Source organism: Aquarana catesbeiana, linkage group LG05 (genome assembly GCF_042186555.1).
Source record: "Aquarana catesbeiana isolate 2022-GZ linkage group LG05, ASM4218655v1, whole genome shotgun sequence".
Lineage (NCBI taxonomy): Eukaryota > Metazoa > Chordata > Amphibia > Anura > Ranidae > Aquarana > Aquarana catesbeiana.
Genome location: NC_133328.1, coordinates 60,804,001 through 60,823,093, shown reverse-complemented (window position 1 = coordinate 60,823,093; position 19,093 = coordinate 60,804,001). Strand labels below are relative to the sequence as shown.

Genomic DNA, 19,093 nt, shown 5'->3' with positions numbered 1-19,093 from the left:
TTAAAGTCTGCACCCAGAGGTGCCTCCGTTTTCCTTGTTTTACAACACTTGTGAGTGGCCTGAGGATATCCAAACCCTCAGGAATCCAAGGCCAAAGCTAAGGATAATGGAGAGGAGTATGGTAGCTCACAAGACCAGGCATGTAGGTCCCGTCGTCTTCCAAAGTGCTTGAAAGTTAAACATAGTGAAGAACCAAACAAATATCAGTGATCGTGATATTAATCCCACAGATGTAGAAACCAGATCTTTGCATCAACATCAGAAACACGCAGATGGAGCAAAAATCATCTGTGTAAAAACAGATCAACAATGATTTCAGTAGAAGGCCATCAGGTGGGGTTTCTTGAAAAAGTAGCCCATTGAGGAGTGGAGGAAGCTTTCTGTGATCTTTGCCGCACTGGGTTCCAGATCTTTCCAGGGGTGGCAGGAAGCGGTAGTTGGAGCTCTTCGTCAGGTAGTGGTGGGAGGCCTAGGTCACGTAGGAAGGCTTCACTTTCGTAGAGATCACAGATTGAGTACTGTACCACATCTTTAGAGGCCGACGGACAAAAGGGGAATCACCAACGATAAACAACCTGATGATTTTGTAAGTGGGTAGTAACAGGTCGCAGACTCCGTCGCTTAGCCAGAGTTATGGGTGATAGATCACTAAAGATTTGAATTTTTGTACCTTTGTAGTCCAGGCAACTTCTGTTATGGGTGGCTGTAATGAAGGTTCCTTTACTCTCATAGTAGTGAAAGCGAACAATAATGTCCCTGGGATTGGCATTTGGTGGTGGTTTGGGAGCCAGAGATCTATGGGCTCTATGAAGGATCAGTCAATATCTGGAATGTGGGGGGCCAGGGTGACAAAAAGGCCCAAAAAATAAGAACGTATCTCCTTACCATTTATGGATTCAGGGACTCCACGGATCCGTAGATTTTGGTGGCGTTCCCTGTTTTCCAAGTCTTCCTGCTGTATTTGAATTTGAGAGACTGTATGCTTAATAGCAGCATTATCTTCTTCCAGAACATGTACATATTGCACTAGTTCACCAAATTTATTTTCAAGGTTATCTGTACGTTCCCCTAGTTGAGTAATTTCCCCCCCGAGTTCATGTGTGATTTTCTCCACTTCCCTGGTAATATTATGGGTTAAATCTTTTAACAGAGCCTGCAGCTTTACATCTAGGACATCCAGAGTGACTGCCATGGTGGGCCCTGTTTGTGGCATCAGGGGATTCCCTGTGGATGACCCGACCGTGAGAGCTAGCGGGTCCGTGGGTTCCGGCGGGTCGTCCTAAGTACCCGAGGCCGGGGATTGTGGCCTAAGCAGAAACTGCTCTATGATCTGTGAAGTCCGCGACTTTGTGAATGGTTGGTAGATGTGTTTCTGATAACCAATCTTACCCATGGGATGCCTGGGCTCTTACGAAAGTATTTGGTGCAGCTCCCATGGCGTTAGGTGCAGTCAGAGTGGCGCGGGAGCCTCGGAAGGAGAGACGGGGACCGGAGCCTGGAAATTATGCATCCGCCATCTTATAAGCCACGCATTCGCTATCCGTTTGTCCATTTTTCATGCATCCGTTGACAATGAAAAATGGACGTCAATCCATATCTATGGAAAAATTGATGTAAACGGATGATCATCCATTTACATCAGTTTACATCCACATTAGTCCACATCCATTTTTTGGAATGGATCAAAGCCCTATTTTTGTTCCGTTAAAAAAACACAACAGACAAAAAATGGACAAAGGTCAATTTTTGCATCCGTTTTGCTTTGGTAGTGGATATTAAAAAAAACTGATAAGAAACTGATGAGATACTGATGAAAAACGGCTGTAAACTTCCGTTTTTTCTTTAAAGCGGAGTTCCACCCAAAAGTGGAACTTCCGCTCATTTGTCTCCTCTCCCCCTCCGGGTGCCAAATGGCACCTTTCGGGCGGGGGGGCAGGATATCTTTGACAGGTATCCTGTTCCCACTTCCGGAATTCCGCGCCCCGGCCCATGACGTCACTGCGGTGCTCCCAACTCCTCCCACCTCCTTCCCTTGTTGCCAGGCCAGTAGGAGAGAAGAGCGGGGCCTCGCGCATGCGCACTAGGGTTCCTGGCGTGAAGCCATAAGGTTACACTGCCTGTTTCCCTTACCCGCAATCAGCTGTGGTGCCGACATCGCTGGACTCCAGGACAGGTAAGTGTCCTATTATTAAAAGCCAGCAGTTGCAGTATGTGTAGCTGCTTCATTTTTTTTTTTTTTGGGTGGACATCCGCTTTAAAGAAAATGTGACTGAAATGATGTAATGAATGGTCCACATGTGTGAAAGAGGCCTTAAGGTAGAGTATTCCCGCACGGCAGCCTCAGCCTTGTCCCAGGGAATTGACGGAGTTGACACAGAACAAAAGCACCCCATGTGTCCTTGTAAACAAGTGCCTAACGTAGCCCAGAAGAACCCACGCAGGGCAGGCCTTCCATATGATCCAGCACTTGGCGCCCAAAGAGTTCATAGAAAAACATGGAGGATGTGAAAAACAATTATACCACTACCTCACCTGCCCACATGTATGCAACTCTGCAGCTGAAGGAGCTGAAACCAGAAGGTCCAACATTGAAGCTCCAGAAATGTAGCAAAGCTATTTTGCATAAAAGTGTCAGATGTAAATTAAAGAGATAAGTCCATGAGGTGATCTGCACCTCGTTGGACTTTACTCACAGTATGCCTGCACATTTTATAAAGTGGCGGAATTCCTGCCATTCCGGTTAAAATAAAACAAGCAAACAGATACAAACAGATATAAAAAATGTAAAAAAGTAATTTACCTTTCCAAGTACAGTGAGTTGCTGGACTAAGAGATGAGCTCCCTCTGTCTTTCCTGCCCCGCTTTCTCCAGAAATAACTATGCACTGTTATCAAAAGAGCAAATATAAGTGTATTTTTCTATGATGGAATTCAAAATGAAATGCATCAATGTTAGAAATCTTTAACTGTTTTGGTTCTCTGTATGTTAAATGGAAGAGTGTTTATTAGGCTGAACAAAAGCACAAAATATACACAAACATATATGAAAAAATATATATGTGTATGTGACTACCAATATTCAAGTTATGCTATATTAGCCCTCAGCCCAAAATTAACATTTGTTTTTGAAGAAGTTCTGCTTTACACGGAAAATATATGATTTCTGGTACTTTCCTTACCTGTCATGTTCAGAAGTAAAAATACAATTTTTTTTTCAATCATTTTTTGAGTTGTTTCCACTTTCATGGGAAAAAATAGTTACTAAACAAATGGTATAAACAGTTGTTAAACAAGCCATATTGTAAGGGCTCTTTCACATGGACGTGTCCATGTACGGAGCCCGCTCCGCTCAGCGGGGGATCGCTCTGTCGATCCCCGCTAAGCAGGCAGATGACAGGTCCGTCGCTGCACACTGTGCACCGACGGACCTGTCAGAGCGCCGCTCTCCCCTATGGGGGATCGGATGATGACAGACCGTAGAGTCCGCCGTCACCCGATCCGATCCGCAGACGGATGGAAAAGTAGGTTTGTCCACCGTCACATTTTTTGGATCGGAGCGGGTCGGATGTCAGCGGACATGTCACCGCTGACATCCGACGCTCCATAGACCTCCATGGCGTGTCCGTTCAGGTCTGCCTAAAAAACTGACAGGTGGACCTGAACGGATCATCAGTGTGAAAGAGGCCTAACTGAATGTTATTAAAAATTACCTTTGTTTTTAATCTGCAGTGCTGTAATTTTCTGTAAATTTTAATGCAATATGGCAAATTGGAGGTGTGTGTGTGTACACAGTTGGTGTATGGAACCGCCCTACAAAAGTAATTTCCTGCTTGTGTCATTGACTTACTGGTTTTCCCAGAAAGATACAAGTCAGATTTTAGGCACCCTCTGTAACAAAAACTTTTTTGGTGAGATATTCCCAAAGGATTAATTACTTCTTAAAAGATGCAGACACTGCAACTTTCCTCATTAGTACACTACTAGTGCATCAGCTAGATAAAGTGATTGTAAAGTCTCTTTTTTATTATAAATAACAAACATGTTATACTTACCTGCTCTGTGTAGTGGAATTGCACAGAGAAGCCCAAATCCTCCTCTGATTGGGTCCCTCTTCGGCTCTCCTGGCCTCTCCCTCCTGTTCAGTGCCCCCACAGCAAGCAGCTTGCTATGGGGGCACCCGAGATGAGTCACAGCTCCTTGTGTCCATTCAGACACGGAGCTGCGACTGGGCCCCGGCTCCTCTCTCACCTGATTGGCTGGCTGACTTTGATTGCCAGCAGCGGGAGCCAATGGCACCGCTGCTGTGTCTCAGCCAAGATTGGACGGCAGAGACATTCGTGGACATCGCTGGACAGGGATGGGGCGCCGATAATTATTAGGGGGGGCCGAGCTGGGCTGCTGCACACAGAAGGCTTTTTATCTTAATGCACAGGATGCATTAAGATAAAAACCATCTGCCTTTACAACTCCTTTAATAATGAAAAGGTCACTCTTTTTAGATTCACTTCATTAACAAAACAAACAGCTTTTTCTTCAGAACAGAAACAGGTAGGGATCTGCAACAACATTTGTAAAATCCTTTGTAAAACCCAGAGGGGATTGTTTGCTTTTTTTCTCAACAAAAGTGGAGTTACTCTTTACATATGAAATGTTACATATAAGTATTTAACATGTACTGCTTACAGACAGCAGGTGGTGTCCTCAGGGCAGTTCTCCACCACATCTCCTGAGTAAATAATTACTGTGCTGTGAATAGCCTGTAATGTGATATTCTGCAATTTGGTTCAAACCACTATACACACACAGCTGAATGAGATGTGCACACATTAGACATGCCACATCCCTTTTTTTTCTGCTAGTTTATATAGAGATGATTGGATTTTTAGCTACATGGAGGCAGTCGGTGAGCAAACACGCAATGTTAAGCATTTACTGGGTATTAAAAAATTCAGAAACAACCCCCACTTGCTAACAGTCACATTTGCCAAACGTCCCCCATGCTTTGTTGCTCTTTTAGAACTCTCCCTCAATGCATGGTCCTTACAACTATGGAGGAACATATAGTTATAGCGTCTACAAACTATGTTATATATACTGAAATTTGTATTTCTTTTTTATACTAGTAATGATGTGATCAGTGGGACTGTGATAGCGTGGCGAACAATCTGACACTAACTGGGTGGGAACTGACTGAGATCACCAGTGACACTAATACAATGAGAATACTATACACTGTCACTGTACTAATGACACTGTATGGGAAGGGGTTAACATTTCAGGCAAATCAAGGGGTTAAGTGTGCCTAACAAGTGTTAATGTGTGTACAGGTACATCAATGCACTGTCTAATTGGGCGACTATGTGGCAGATGAGGTTTAATGTTGATAAATGTAAAGTTATGCACTTGGGGGCCATGAATATGCATGTACTGTACATACTGGGGGGGGGGGGTACAACTGGGGGGATCCTTAGTGGAGAAGGATCTGGGGGTTTTGGTAGATCATAAGTTTAATTAACATGCAATGCCAAGCTGCAGTTTCAAAAGCGAAAAGTCCTTTCTTGTATTAAGAGAGGTATGGACTCCAGAGAGAGAGATATCATTTTGCCACTGTACAAATCATTAGTAAGACCTCATCTGGAATATGCATTACAGTTTTGGGCACCAATTCTCAAAAAGGATATCAGGGAACTGGAGAAAGTGCAGAGAAGGGCAAACAAACTGATAAGAGGCATGGAGGAGCTCAGCTATGAGGAAAGATTAGAGGAACTGAATTTATTCTCTCTTGAGAAGAGGTGATTAAGGGGGGATATGATCAACATGTACAAATATATAAGGGGTCCATATAGTGAACTTGGTGTTGTTATTCACTTTATGGTCAACACAGAGGACAATGGGGGCACTCTTTATGCCTAGAGGAAAAGAGATTTCATCTCCAAATATGGAAAGGGTTCTTCACCTTAAGAGCTGTGAAAATGTGGAACAGACTCCCTCCAGAGGTGGCTCTGGCCAGCTCAGTAGATTGCTTCAAGAAAGGCCGGATTCTTTCCTAAATGTACATAATATAACTGGATACTAACATTTTGTAGGTAAAGTTGATCCAGGGAAAATCCGATTGCCTCTCGGGGGATCAGGAAGGAATTTTTTCCCCTGCTGTAGCAAATTGGATCATGTTTTGCTGGGTTTTTTTGCCTTCCTCTGGATCAACTGTGGGTAAAGGATTGGGTATATGGGATTGTATGATATTATTTTTTATTTATTTTTATGGTTGAACTAGATGGACTTGTGTCTTTTTTCAACCTGACTAATTATGAAACTCTGGGGGTTATTTACGAAAGGCAAATCACTTTTGCACTACAAGTGCAAAGGGCACTTGAAATTGCACTGAAAGTGCACTTGGAAGTGCAGTCGCTGTAAATCTGAGGGGTAGATCTGAAATGAGGGGAATCTCTGCTGATTTTATTATCCAATCATGTGCAAGCAAAAATGCTGCTTTATATTTTCCTTGCATGTCCCCCTCGGATCTACAGCGACTGTACTTCCAAGGGCACTTTGCACTTGTAGTTTGCACTTGTAGTGCAAAGTGGATTTGCCTTTAGTAAATAACTCCCTATGAAACTATTATGTGCTGTTTTTTTTATTAAAAATCTCTTTGTTCCTCCCTCCTTTACAGGTAGAAGAAACCAAAAGATTGTTTCCTCAGTACAGAGCCCTGTGTTGTTTATCAACATAGGGCTCTGGGGTGGGATTGGACACAGCCAATCAGAAGGTCACGGTCATAAATCATTGGCTGGGACCTGCTGACAAAATCCCCAAAATCAGGGGGGTTGCATGTGTGCGCCCTGTACCTGGAAGAGACCAGCAGTGTACAGGTACGTTGCTCTGCCTGTAGGAGCCGCTCGTCCGCAGTACAATGGTGTTGGTGGTGGTGGGGTTCTAAAGAGGTTAAAGTAAAGTTAAATAAAATTGACAATACATCCTTACAGTTTCCTTTTAGGACAACAGTTCTATCATATCTGCTGCAAAAAGAGGATTGAGAACGCAGCCCCAGCGTCTGTCTTATTGCCTATGGCTTCAATCGCGTCACCGTTATCATAATTCTTGGTGCTGAGCTGACACAGATTAGAGGAAGGATTAACTGAGTCACAGAGGGACACGCTGAGTCATAGGGAAAAAAATGTAGCCTTACAAAATGCATCAGTAAAATTTCATTAGCATGCAAATAAGCACAAACTTCTGGAAGCCCCATTTGAAGAATAACATTTCAGTAATGACAAGGTCAACCTGGACGACATGGAAACTTCCAGTAGGTTTGTAGAAGCAAGCATATCATCCCCCAGCTCCCTATACTACTCTGCTCCCAGCTTATCTCATCCGTCACTGAGATACTACATGGGGGTCTGGGCTTTTTAATGATTTTTTTTTTTAATATGTAACAGAGGAGTAAAAAAATGTTACTTAAACCATTATTACCTTTGAATAAAGTAAACTCTTTAGAGCTCAAGCTAAACCATAAATATTTTTTGTTTTGTATAGAGGAGTAAAGGGTTAGAGCCACTGTCAGGTTTTTTTTATCTTGTCACCCAACTTGCTGTTGGAAGTGCAACAGCATGTACTATGCACTCCAAACTATAGATGGCGCTGTAGTGATCTACTAGCATCTGTGTGTTTATGTATTTTTGTGTATTCTGCACAGGAAGGATGTTTTTTTTTTTTTCCCATTCTCCTGTAATGCTGTTCTCACACATGTATGCGGCTCTTCTATGCAAGTAAATATAAAGTCTACATTCCTCAAGATCTCAATCTCTCATTTTAACACATAACCAACACTGCTGAGATTTCCTCTTCCTTTGTATCAGAACTAGAAATTATGGGAAATTTCTCCAACCGGGGCATAGACAAAAACATGAAGTATGCTTAGTAGAACTAGGAAGGGTTTTAATATCTGACAAAGTTTTTATTGCTGTCTGAGCCTTCCTGTTGTTGAGGCATTCACTATATGGGTAGGGTTTCCACCTCATCCTTTAAACCTGAACACATATGAATTACACAGGTTCTGAGGCTAATTTAATGTAGATAAGGGACCAAGTGAGTTTATTAACCACCTTAACCAATTGCCGACCACTACACGCCGATATACGTCGGCACAATGGCAGCGGTGAGCAAATGGGTGTACTTGTACGTCCCCTTTAATTGGCGCATACAGCGTGACCGTGCCCGCAGGTCCCGCGGACTCGATGTCCACCGGTGTCCCGCGATCGTGTCACAGAGCCACAGAACGGGGAGATGCCTATGTAAACAAGGCATTTCCCCGTTCTGCCTAGTGACATGACAGAGATCTACTGCTCCCTGTCATCGGGAGCAGTGATCACTGTCATGTCAGTGGTAGCCCATCCCCCCACAGTTAGAATCACTCCCTAGGACACACTTAACCCTTGATCGCCAACTAGTGTTTAACCCCTTCCCTGCCAGTGTCATTTATACAGTAATCAGTGCATTTTATAGCACTGATCGCTGTATAAATGACAATGGTCCCAAAATAGTGTCAAAAGTGTCCGATGTGTCCGCTAAAATTTCGTGATAAAAATCGCAGATCGCCGCCATTACTAATAAAAAAAAATGAATAATAAAAATGCCATAACTATATCCCCTATTTTGTAGACGCTATAACTTTTTAAACTGAGGAAAAAATGTGTTTTTTTTATTACAGCAAAAAGTAAAAAATATTGCTTTTTTTTCAAAATTGTCGCTCTTTTTTTTGTTTATAGCGCAAAAAATAAAAACCGCAGAGGTGATCAAATACCAACAAAAGAAAGTTCTATTTGTGGGAAAAAAAGGACGTCAATTTTGTTTTGGTGTTACGTCGCTTGGCCGCGCAATTGTCAGGTAAAGCGACGTAGTGCCGAATCGCTCTGGTCAGGAAGGGGGTGAAATCTTCTGGGGCTGAAGCAGTTAATCAGCCATAGAACCTGTGTAATTACTGTGTTTGGTTTTAAAGGGATGAAGTGGCAACCTTATGTATGGGTGTCACAAGAACAGGAAGTGAGGAAACATCTCCACATTGCAGTCATAGTCAAAAATGAAAGCATGAAATAAATTTCAAAAAGTATAACCAAGCATTACCCACATGTAACCACAAAACACTCCCCTTCCCCTTTTACTTTGCTCACTTCCTCACCAGGGTTGCAGTTCCTACCGTCATACTTACGTCCCACCCCCAGAACTTTATCTCCCAGGAGCTCTTTCTCTACACACAGTTGACCTGATTTGATTTTAAAAAAGACGTTGAGAATCTTAACCCATCAATCTAAAGCTGGGTACACACGGATCGAAATTCAGCTGGTTCAGCAAAAAAAAGGCTAAATTTCGATCTGTGTGTAGCCCTCTCTGTTCATTACACCGACTTCTGAGATTCCTGAGAGTGAAGAGTCACTTAAATTATCCAATCTTGTGAAAAGCAAATTCCTGTTAATTAAATCATTTAATTTGCATAAACTTAACACAGATTGGTAGTAAAGTCATTTTTTGGACTTAAAAGGGCTATAATAAGGCTTACCTGTAGGTACATTTAATATCTCCTAAACTTGCAGTGTTAAGGAGATATGCCAGTGACATCCCTGGTGCATGCACTCTGAAGGTCCGGCACACTGGAATCATTTAGGACAGACATTTTTAGTCAATAAAATCTACACAAGAAATCACTTACCTGATCTGATTTATAAGTGACCATAGATTGATAAGCTATATCAGCTACAGCATAGATGTGCGGAGGGTTGGCTGTCCTCTTTCCTCCTATGTATGTCTGTCCATGCTGCAAGAAAACAATTGGCATTATCTAGTGTTGGTATAAGTCACAGGATTGTATATTACAGCATTGGATTATTGTGGTATTTCTAGATCAGCCTTTCTCAACCGTTTTAACATAGAGGAGCCCTTGAAATAACTTTCAGATCTCAGGGGACCTCTGCTTATAATTAGAATGTCTAGAGATGTCAGGATGTTGGCATGAACAGTAAGGTAAGATAAAAGAATAGATAAAAGAATAATGAACATGGCATACTGAGTGTATTTGACACCCAAGGTGGCACTATATAGCAAAATTATTTTCAGTAATAATGAAGTGAAATAAACAATTAAAAAAGAAATACTTTTTTTATCATTGTGGATAGAGTAAGGGAAGGTTATAACCCCTGTCAGCTTTTTTTTTCCCATCTGTCTCCTATTGGGGATTTCACTTCACTTCCTATCCCATAGCCAGAACAGGAAGTGAGGAAAACCCTTGTTGTCCCTAGGATCACCAGAACTATTGTCCCCATTGGACAATTTCACCTGTATTCCTGTTCTGGTGACAATCAATTTTTTTTCACTTCCGATGATAATGGTAAACTGGACAAATAGGGCAAATCATAATGGGAAGCACAGACAGCAAAAAAAAAAAATCTAGATAGGTGTCCTAATCCCTTTCTATTTAATCCAAAACTAGAAAGAAATTTTGCCTTTAGTTAGACATTATTAATGGGATGAATGCAGACAGTAAAAATCTGTGGTCAGAAGAGCCACCCCCTTACATTGGTGGTCAGTGTAAAATGGCCCCCTTATGCCATGTACACACGGGCGGACTTTTTGACTGGACTGGTCCAACGAACTTTTGACAGTCTTCCGACGGACTTTTGAATGAATGGACTTGCCTACACACGATCACACCAAAGTCCGACGGATTAGTACGTTCTGACGTACGGTACGACCGGACTAAAATAAGGAAGTTGATAGCCAGTAGCCAATAGCTGCCCTAGCGTCGGTTTATATCCGTCGGACTAGCTTACAGACGAGCGGATTTTTCGACCGGACTCGAGTCCGTCGGAAAGATTTGAAACATGTTTCAAATCTAAAGTCCATCAGATTTTTGACCGAAAAAGTCTGCTGCAGGTCCGATGGAGCCCACACACGGTCGGATTGTCCGCCGGATTCGGTCCGTCGGACCAGTCCGGACGAAAAGTCCGCCCGTGTGTACACGGCATTAGATTTGTGGTCATTAGATAAAAAGCCCCCTTACACTGGAGGTCAGTGAGACAGGGGACCACTTAAAGCAGAACTAAACTCTCTCAATCAACATTATCTATTTTTAATCTTTACGCTGCTCGCATTACTAAACAGATTTGAAGGTACACTATATTTTCAAAAGTATTGGGACACATGCCTTTACACTCACATGGACTTTAATTACATCCCAGTCTTAGTCCGTAGGGTTCAATATTGAGTTGGCCCACCCTTTGCAGCTATAACAGCTTCAACTCTTCTGGGAAGGCTGTCCACAAGGTTTAGGAGTGTGTCTATGGGAATGTTTGACCAGTGTTTTGATATGTTTTGATACATAGTAAGGTTTAGCTTGAGAAAGACCAGGGATGCTCAAAAGTTTCAGCAATAAAAAAAAAAATCACTGCAACCTGGATTTCTTTCTCTGTGTGTGTGTGTGTGTGTGTGTGTGTGTGTGTGTGTGTGTATATATATATATATATATATATATATATATATATATATATATATATAGTGTTTGAGTATATACAGTTTACAGTGCCGGGACAAGATCATCCAGTGCCCAGGGCAAAGATGGCAAATTGCACCCCCCCCTTCATTATGTGTGTGCTTATGAGGAGGAGGGGGAGAGAGATCACAGCCTGCACCTCCTCCCAGCTTTCTCCTCCTCCCTTTGCTGTTTCCAGCACTGGACTGACAGAAGTTTTGATTCCGCTGTCACTACTCCTGTCGTCCTTAAAGTAGAAAGAACTTGCAGCCCCCCATCCCTACAATACGCATGGCGCCCAGGGAAGCTGCCCCCTTCTGCCCACCCCTTGTCCCGGCCCTGACTGTATAATATCACTTTACAAGCTAGGTCAATATAACTGTGTAAAAATATATGAAAGAAGAAAATACAGCAAAGCTGCACTCCTCATCGGCTTTATTTACTATAGACCAGTAAAAACATTACATTACAGCTGGGGGGCAGCAAGATGTTAACGAGTTTCGTGCTACAAAAGCGTTTGGACGACTAAGAGCTTGTGCAGTGCAAAACGCGTTAACATCTTGCTGTCCACCTGCTGTAATGTAATTTTTTTTTTTTTTCAATAATTTTTATTCAAGGTTTGTCAGTTTACAAAGTTATAGATCACGTTTACATATAGCAGTAGATATCGTAAACCGAAAGATAAACAATAGAGGCTAACAGGGTCATATAACTTTGCATTCCTAATACAATTTCCTGAATTATGAGGAATAAGAGCAAGGCAGAAGAGACTATATTCCTCAACTAGTCACCCCATTTGGGAACTAACTGTGACATTGTGGAGGTACAGCCCCTACATGCCTATGTGTCGTTGGCAACATTAACCGGTTTATATCTGTTAGCATTCATGTAACAAGAGCGTATAGCTCATAACAAGTAAAAAGTAAACTAATATGTATATTTTACAGGATCAATTCAGAGACCATATGGAAAAGGAAGGGTATGAATTTTAAAAATACAGAAAATCATGATAGTTTGCCATAGTGATAGTAGGTGATATTTTAGTCAGTTACGATGAGTGTCGTACCAAGTTATCCAACGTTGCCAACGCAGAAAAAATTTGTCATAATGTCCACTAATGGATGCTAGCATCTTCTCATAAGTGTAATGTAAGGATAGTGTATTCAAAGCCTCTTCTTCCTCTGGAGGGTTTAGAGATCTCCATTTTCTTAGTATCACTAACTTGGTTGCCAGGAATAAGTGAATAGTAAATTGTCTATATATTGGTGGGATATCTTCAATGCCTATATTTAGGATAGCTAAAGAAGAGGAATTGTGTATATGTAGATCTGTTGTTTGGCGTAGAATTTTGAAGATGTGGGACCAATATGAGGTCAGGTGTTCACATCCCCATAGGATGTGATAGATGGTGCCCGGTTGCCCACAATTTCTCCAACAGGTGGGAGGTGTGGAGGGGTCAAATTTAGCTAATCGGTAGGGTGTTAAATACCAACGCTGTGTAATTTTATGTGAGAGTTCCCATAGGTTGGTGCATTTGGTTGCCGAGTGGATGTGTTGCAGAGCCTTGTGCCATTGTTGTGGAGAAAAGGAGTCGTTAAGGTCCCTTTCCCATGCTAGCATGGAATTTGTTTTGGTAAATATGTTTTTATCATGGATATAGTTATAAAATAATGAGATACCTCCTTTACGAGGTGTTCTGGTAGTAAGGTAGACATGATCCTGCCAGAATAAGTTGTATTTGATGTCATTTTTTTTTAGATAAGAAGCAACTCTGAAATGCTGAAATTGTTCTGAGATAGGTAGGTCATATGTCGATTGTAAGTCAGCAAACAATCTTACGGTAGTGCCAGAGTATAGTTCCGAAACCCATTGCATTCCCTTCGCTATCCATTTAGTCAAGGGCATGTCTGGAATCAGTAGAGCCAAGGTCGATATAGGGATTGACAGAGATATAGTGGAAGATGATCTAGATTTGGTATTTATCAAAGTCTTCCATGAATTTAGTGTTGCTAGAATCGGGAAAGGGAGGTCAGAAGGTTTGGATTTAAGATGCAGGTAAGCTAAAATATAGTCATAAAGGTTACCTCCTGGTATTGTAGTTTGTTCAATACTACACCAAAGTGGCGTTTGGTGGTTGGGAAACCACCCTCTAAGTTGTGCTAGGATTGTAGCTAGATGGTAGTCAGCAAATATCGGTAAACCAACCCCGCCTGCTGTTTTTGTTTTGCCGAGTTTGGATAGAGCGCTTCTGGCTTTTTTACCTTCCCATAGATATCTAGAAAGTATGGATTGTAAGTTATGAAAGTATTGTCAGGGGACTGGAATGGGAACTGTGCGATATATGTAGAGTACTTGTGGCAGAATTTGCATTTTAAAGGCGGCTAGCCTGCCTGACCATGACAGTGTGTGTTTGCTTAATGACTGGAGACCTGCGCGTAATGTACGTACCAACGGGAGGTAATTATCATGGAATAGTTGTGTGGGTTGGGATGTGAGTTCAATTCCCAAGTAATTTCTTGGGAGCCCCATACATATGGATATTTTTTTTGCAGAGTTGTTCTATCATTCGCTGCCACACCAAGATCTAATATATAAGATTTGGTTTCGTTTACTTTGTAGTATGATACTGTACCATAATCATGTAATAGTTGAGATACATGTTGTAGGGAAGACACCGGATTAGTTAACATAAGGATCACGTCATCTGCAAAGAGACTTATGACATGTTTGCGATTATTAATGGAGAAGCCTTGTATGTTGGGATTTTGTCTTATGCTGGTTGCCAGGGGTTCCATTAATAGGTTGAAAATGAGTGGGGATAGTGGGCATCCCTGGCGGGTGCCATTTGTGATCGTAAAAGGTTTAGATAGCATACCTGAAGTGTATACCCGGGCTGATGGAGATGTATATAGAGATAGTATTGCAGAGAGTAGGTGGCCTGTGAATCCAAATTTTTCCAATGTGGCTGTGAGATATGTCCAATGTACTCTATCGAACTCCTTCTCTGCGTCTAGAGCAAGAAGCAGAGAAGGCGTCCCGTGTTTCCTAGCAATATGAATCACATCAATTAATCTTCTGGTAGCACCAGATTTTTGTCTGCCCTTGGTAAATTCAGATTGATCTGGGTCAATTATAGTAGGAAGGATGTCAACTAGTCTAATTGCTATCATTTTAGCATAAAGCTTTAGATCGGTATTCAATAAGGATATCGGTCTAAAATTTTGGGGAACATCCGGTGTCTTCCCTGGTTTAGGCAACGTAACTATTAATGCTTCTAACATCTCAGATGGAAAGAAGGATGAGGCAGCAGCAGCTTCGAATACCTTAAGGAGGTACGACCCTAGAGATTGTTTAAAAGTTTTGTAATATTCCCCTGTCAGACCATCTGGCCCTGGTGATTTATTGTTGGGAAGAGTGTCAATAACTTTTAGTAACTCAGATAGTGAGAAAGGGGAATTTAAAGCTTGAATTTGAGAAGTAGAGAGTTTAGGTAAGTTGATATCTTTTAAGAAATCATTTATAGCTGATTGTGACGGCTGGTCAATATGACTATCTTGATTAAGGTTGTAAAGGGACCCATAGTATTCGCTAAATGCATTGGCAATACTTTGGGGATCAAATACTTTTTGTTTGGAGGTGGGGCTAATGATGTGGGGTATTCTGGTTTTAAAGCGTTGGCCTTGTATTTTGCGAGCTAGTTCTTTTCCAGCTTTGTTACTGGTCGAATAGAATGTCATTTTAAGTCGTCTTTCCCTTTGTTCGAAGGAATGGAGCAAATGTAGTCTGAGATTGTATCGCAGAGCCGTCAGTGTTGCACTAACTTGGTGTGTAGGGTTTTTTTTATCTTGATCTTCAAGGAGTGTGATTTCTGTGAGAAGGGTATGAAGCCGCTGCTGCCTCTGTTTTTTGAGCTTTGTGGCTAATTGAATGAATATGCCTCTAATGTACGCCTTATGGGTGTTCCAAAGTACAAATGGGTCATTTGTGGAAGAGGAGTTGATCTGGAAGTAATCAGACAAGTGGTTTTCTAACAACTTCTTAGTGGATGGTGTTTTTATTACTTGAGGGTTAGCGCGCCATATAAAGGCCCCGGTAGTAGGATATTTATCTCCCTGAGTCAGGAGGACGGAAGCGTGGTCCGACCAAGTAATGTTATTGATTTTAATTTGAGTCACTTTTTGAAGCAGCCACTTGTCCATTAGAACCAGGTCAATCCTCGAGTAAATGCAATGTCTATAAGAATAAAATGTATCGTTCATTAGCATGTGTACAACGCCAGGTATCGAACAGATCATGAGATCTTAGAAAAAAATTTAGAGAGGGAGATCTTTTGGAGTGAGTCGAGGTAGTCCATGCGCGGGTCAGGGGTAACATTAAAGTCTCCACATAATATAAGGGAACCTTGTTGGATTCTTTTCAGCTTTTTCATTAATCTATTCAGGAAGTTAATTTGTTTGGTATTGGGAACATACACGTTCACTAGAGTATAACGGGTGGAGTTGATGTCACATACAATAATAAGATAACGGCCTGCTGGATCAGATGTTTCAGAGTGAAGTTGAAATGATACAGAATCTTTAATAGCCACCATGACACCCCTCTTTTTCGCATTCATACTGGAGAAGTAGTGTTGGAAGTTTCTATGAGAGCATCTTGGTGGGGTTGCATGATGAAAGTGTGTCTCTTGGGCGCACAGACTATTGCATTGGGAAGAGTCAGCTTCTTTCCAAAGGGATGCTCTCTTGGCTGGGTGGTTTAAGCCATGTACGTTAATGGAGAGTAGTTTAACTGGCATGAAACAATTTGGAAAATATGCTGTATGTCAAGGGCTGATAGTACTCACGCTTATGGTGAGAGACGGCTTGCCGCGTGGAGATGGATGACCTTTGTTCCAGGGTGACATTTCTTCTAGAGTATTCCTCAGAGCGAACGGGTGCTTTGCAGAATTTGCAGGTGCTTTTCCATAAGAGCGTAGTTGGGTATGGCTCTGTTAATGGTTGTTGATCCATTAAAAACAATTAAAAAAATACAACAAAACAAATTAAAGGAAGAAAAAAGAATGGTTACAGGGTAAAAGGAGAATCCGCAGGGGGATTCTTGATCCATAAGCACTGTTCAATAAGATTGAGGGGTATTGGAAATATTTCCAAGTGTGCCTTCACCGGGGGGGTGTAGACATAAGGATTGAATGAATCGGTTAGGAGCGTTCTTTCAGTTGAGCAGGTTTTTTATCACTCTTCTTTCGTGCCACCACCTGCCAGTCGGCCTGCATGTATAAGGGAGTATCAATTTGTATAGGAGACGGAGGTGCTTCTGACAGTATTCCCCATTGCCTGAGGATATGCAGACCCTCTTCCATGGTAGAGATAGTGCTAGTCGTACCATTATATGTGATGGAGAGCGTGGCAGGATATTTCCCCTTGTGGATTATGAGGTGGTTGCGTAGCACTTTAGTAATGGTGGCTAGATTGCAACGTTTCTGGAGAGTATGTCTAGATAGGTCGGGGAGTAGTTGTAGAGAGGCGTACTGGGGTGGGCGTTGATCAGGGTTACGGAAAGAGGCTAATATGGTTTCTTTGGCTCTATAAAAATGTAGCCGTAGCAGAACATCCCTGGGCACGTCGTCAGGTAAAAATGATGGTTTTGATATTCTATGCACCCCATCCACTGTGAGCTCCAATGCAGACATTGCGGGTAGTAATGCAGTGAATAGATCTTGGACATATTGTGGTAGTTGTATCGCAGGGATGGATTCAGGGATACCTCTTATTTTGAGATTATTCCTCCTGGATCTATTTTCGAGGTCAGATATTTTATCTTTGATCCAGGAGAGTTCATCAGAATGAGTGGTATGAGCATCCACCATTTTATTGAAAGAGGATGCATGTGAGTCATGAGCGTTTTCAACCTGGTTCACCCTCTCTCCCATTAAATGGACTTCTGCCCGACATTTTTGCACTGTGTGCAGCATGTCATGGTGTAGAGAGGACCTCAGGGACATTAGCATCTCTTTGAGCACTGTATCTGACACAGGCTGCCCTGATGTGGGGAATCCCGCTATGGTGTCTGGGGCTTTTAAGGCCTGGGATTGTGAGGTAGTGTGGGCGCTCACCTCCATGTCTTGCTGCAGCCGGGTTTCGTGTGGGGAAGACGTTCTTTGCCTGGACTTAGCAGGGCCTCTGGTAGTGGGGGTGGATGCTGCTGATGATGATCCGCTAGGTGGATTCCCCGGATCGGTACCGCTGCGGAGAGATCGTGGATGCGGCCTGTCCCGTTCTGTGCTCTGGCTGGGTGCCATTTTGATGAGGCCTCGCTGAGTTGGAGAAGTAACCCGGCAGCTTACGGAGCTGTGTCGGGGGCTCTTTTCTTCTCCTCGGCATCCCTGGTGGTGTAGTAGGCTCTGTTGAGTCGGATGGCACTTCGTAAGGCCCCGATGTAAGTGGATTCCCCCGGTGGTGTGGCGGAGCTCGGAAGCTAAGTGGCCATCTTCGGGCTCGGACGTCACGCCCCTTGTAATGTAATATTTTTAACTGGTCTATAGTAAATAAAGCAGATGAGGAGTGCAGCTTTTCCAGATCTTCTTCTTTCATGCTAAGCAGTTGATGAGCTGAGGTAGCACCCTTGAGGATTAGTAGTGCAGTGAAAGCAAACACTGGAAGAAATCACTTGGAGTGGTACTTGCTTGTTTCTATGTAAAAATATACTATTCCTGGAATTCAGCTTCAACCACTTGCTTACTGGGCACTATACATGTGCAATTTGTTTTGGTCCGAATATAAGTTCGGACACATTTTTGGTTATTCGGAGATTCGGATGTTTTCTAATCTCTGAACGAAATAGTAACGAATAGTAATGAATTTAGTTGAAATCCGTTAAAATTTGTTTTGTTATTCGTTTTCTAACGAATTCCAACTTTTCAAAAAGATTAGAATGCGGATCAGGCGAAAAACGATCAACCGATTCGAATTCTGTGTGAAGAAACGGTCCGGGAAGCCAGCCGCCAGCGTCCTTAACAACCATGAGTCATCATCTGTCAGCTGGCTCCCCCACTGACAGATGAATGTAAAAAAAAAATGCTATTAATTGCCCGGCAATAGAATTTTTTTTTTTTTTAAACGGCGTAGGGTCCCCCCCCCCCCCCAGTCTGACAATGGATCCACATCAGGGAACACTGTTTTTTTATTTTTTAATAAAGAATTTGTCAAAAACTGTCTCTGTGTTTTTATTATTTTTTGATACTTTTTTGGTGAATGGGTACAGGTACTATGTACCCGATACCCATTCACATGGGGGGGGGGTGGATCTGGAGGCCCCCTTGTAAAAGGGGGCTTCCAGATTCCGATAAACCCCCCCCACCCGCAGACCCCAACATCCACAGCCCAGGGTTGTTGGGAAGAGGCCCCTGTCCCCATCAAATGGGGACAAGGTGCTTTGGGGTGGGGGGCAGAGCTCGCTCGTGCCCCCTATTTCCTGACCTGCCAGCCTGCATGCTTCGGATAAGGGCCTGGTATGGATTTTGGGGGGGACCCCACTATGTTTTTTTTATCGACGGGCAATGCCGGCATTGTTTTCTTTA

General features: G+C 42.5%; 1 protein-coding gene across 2 annotated transcripts in view; it reads right to left on the bottom strand.

The window, feature by feature from the left end:
* Positions 1-19,093, bottom strand: part of MYO3A (myosin IIIA) — a 285,335-nt gene that overhangs the window by 177,405 nt on the left and 88,837 nt on the right. For both annotated transcript variants that reach the window (XM_073629787.1, XM_073629788.1), the window contains exons 12-13: positions 9,703-9,807; positions 2,801-2,884 (exon numbers count right to left, since the gene is read on the bottom strand). In XM_073629787.1, the coding sequence (XP_073485888.1) occupies positions 2,801-2,884; positions 9,703-9,807 (189 nt within the window). The remainder of the gene's footprint in view (positions 1-2,800; positions 2,885-9,702; positions 9,808-19,093) is intronic.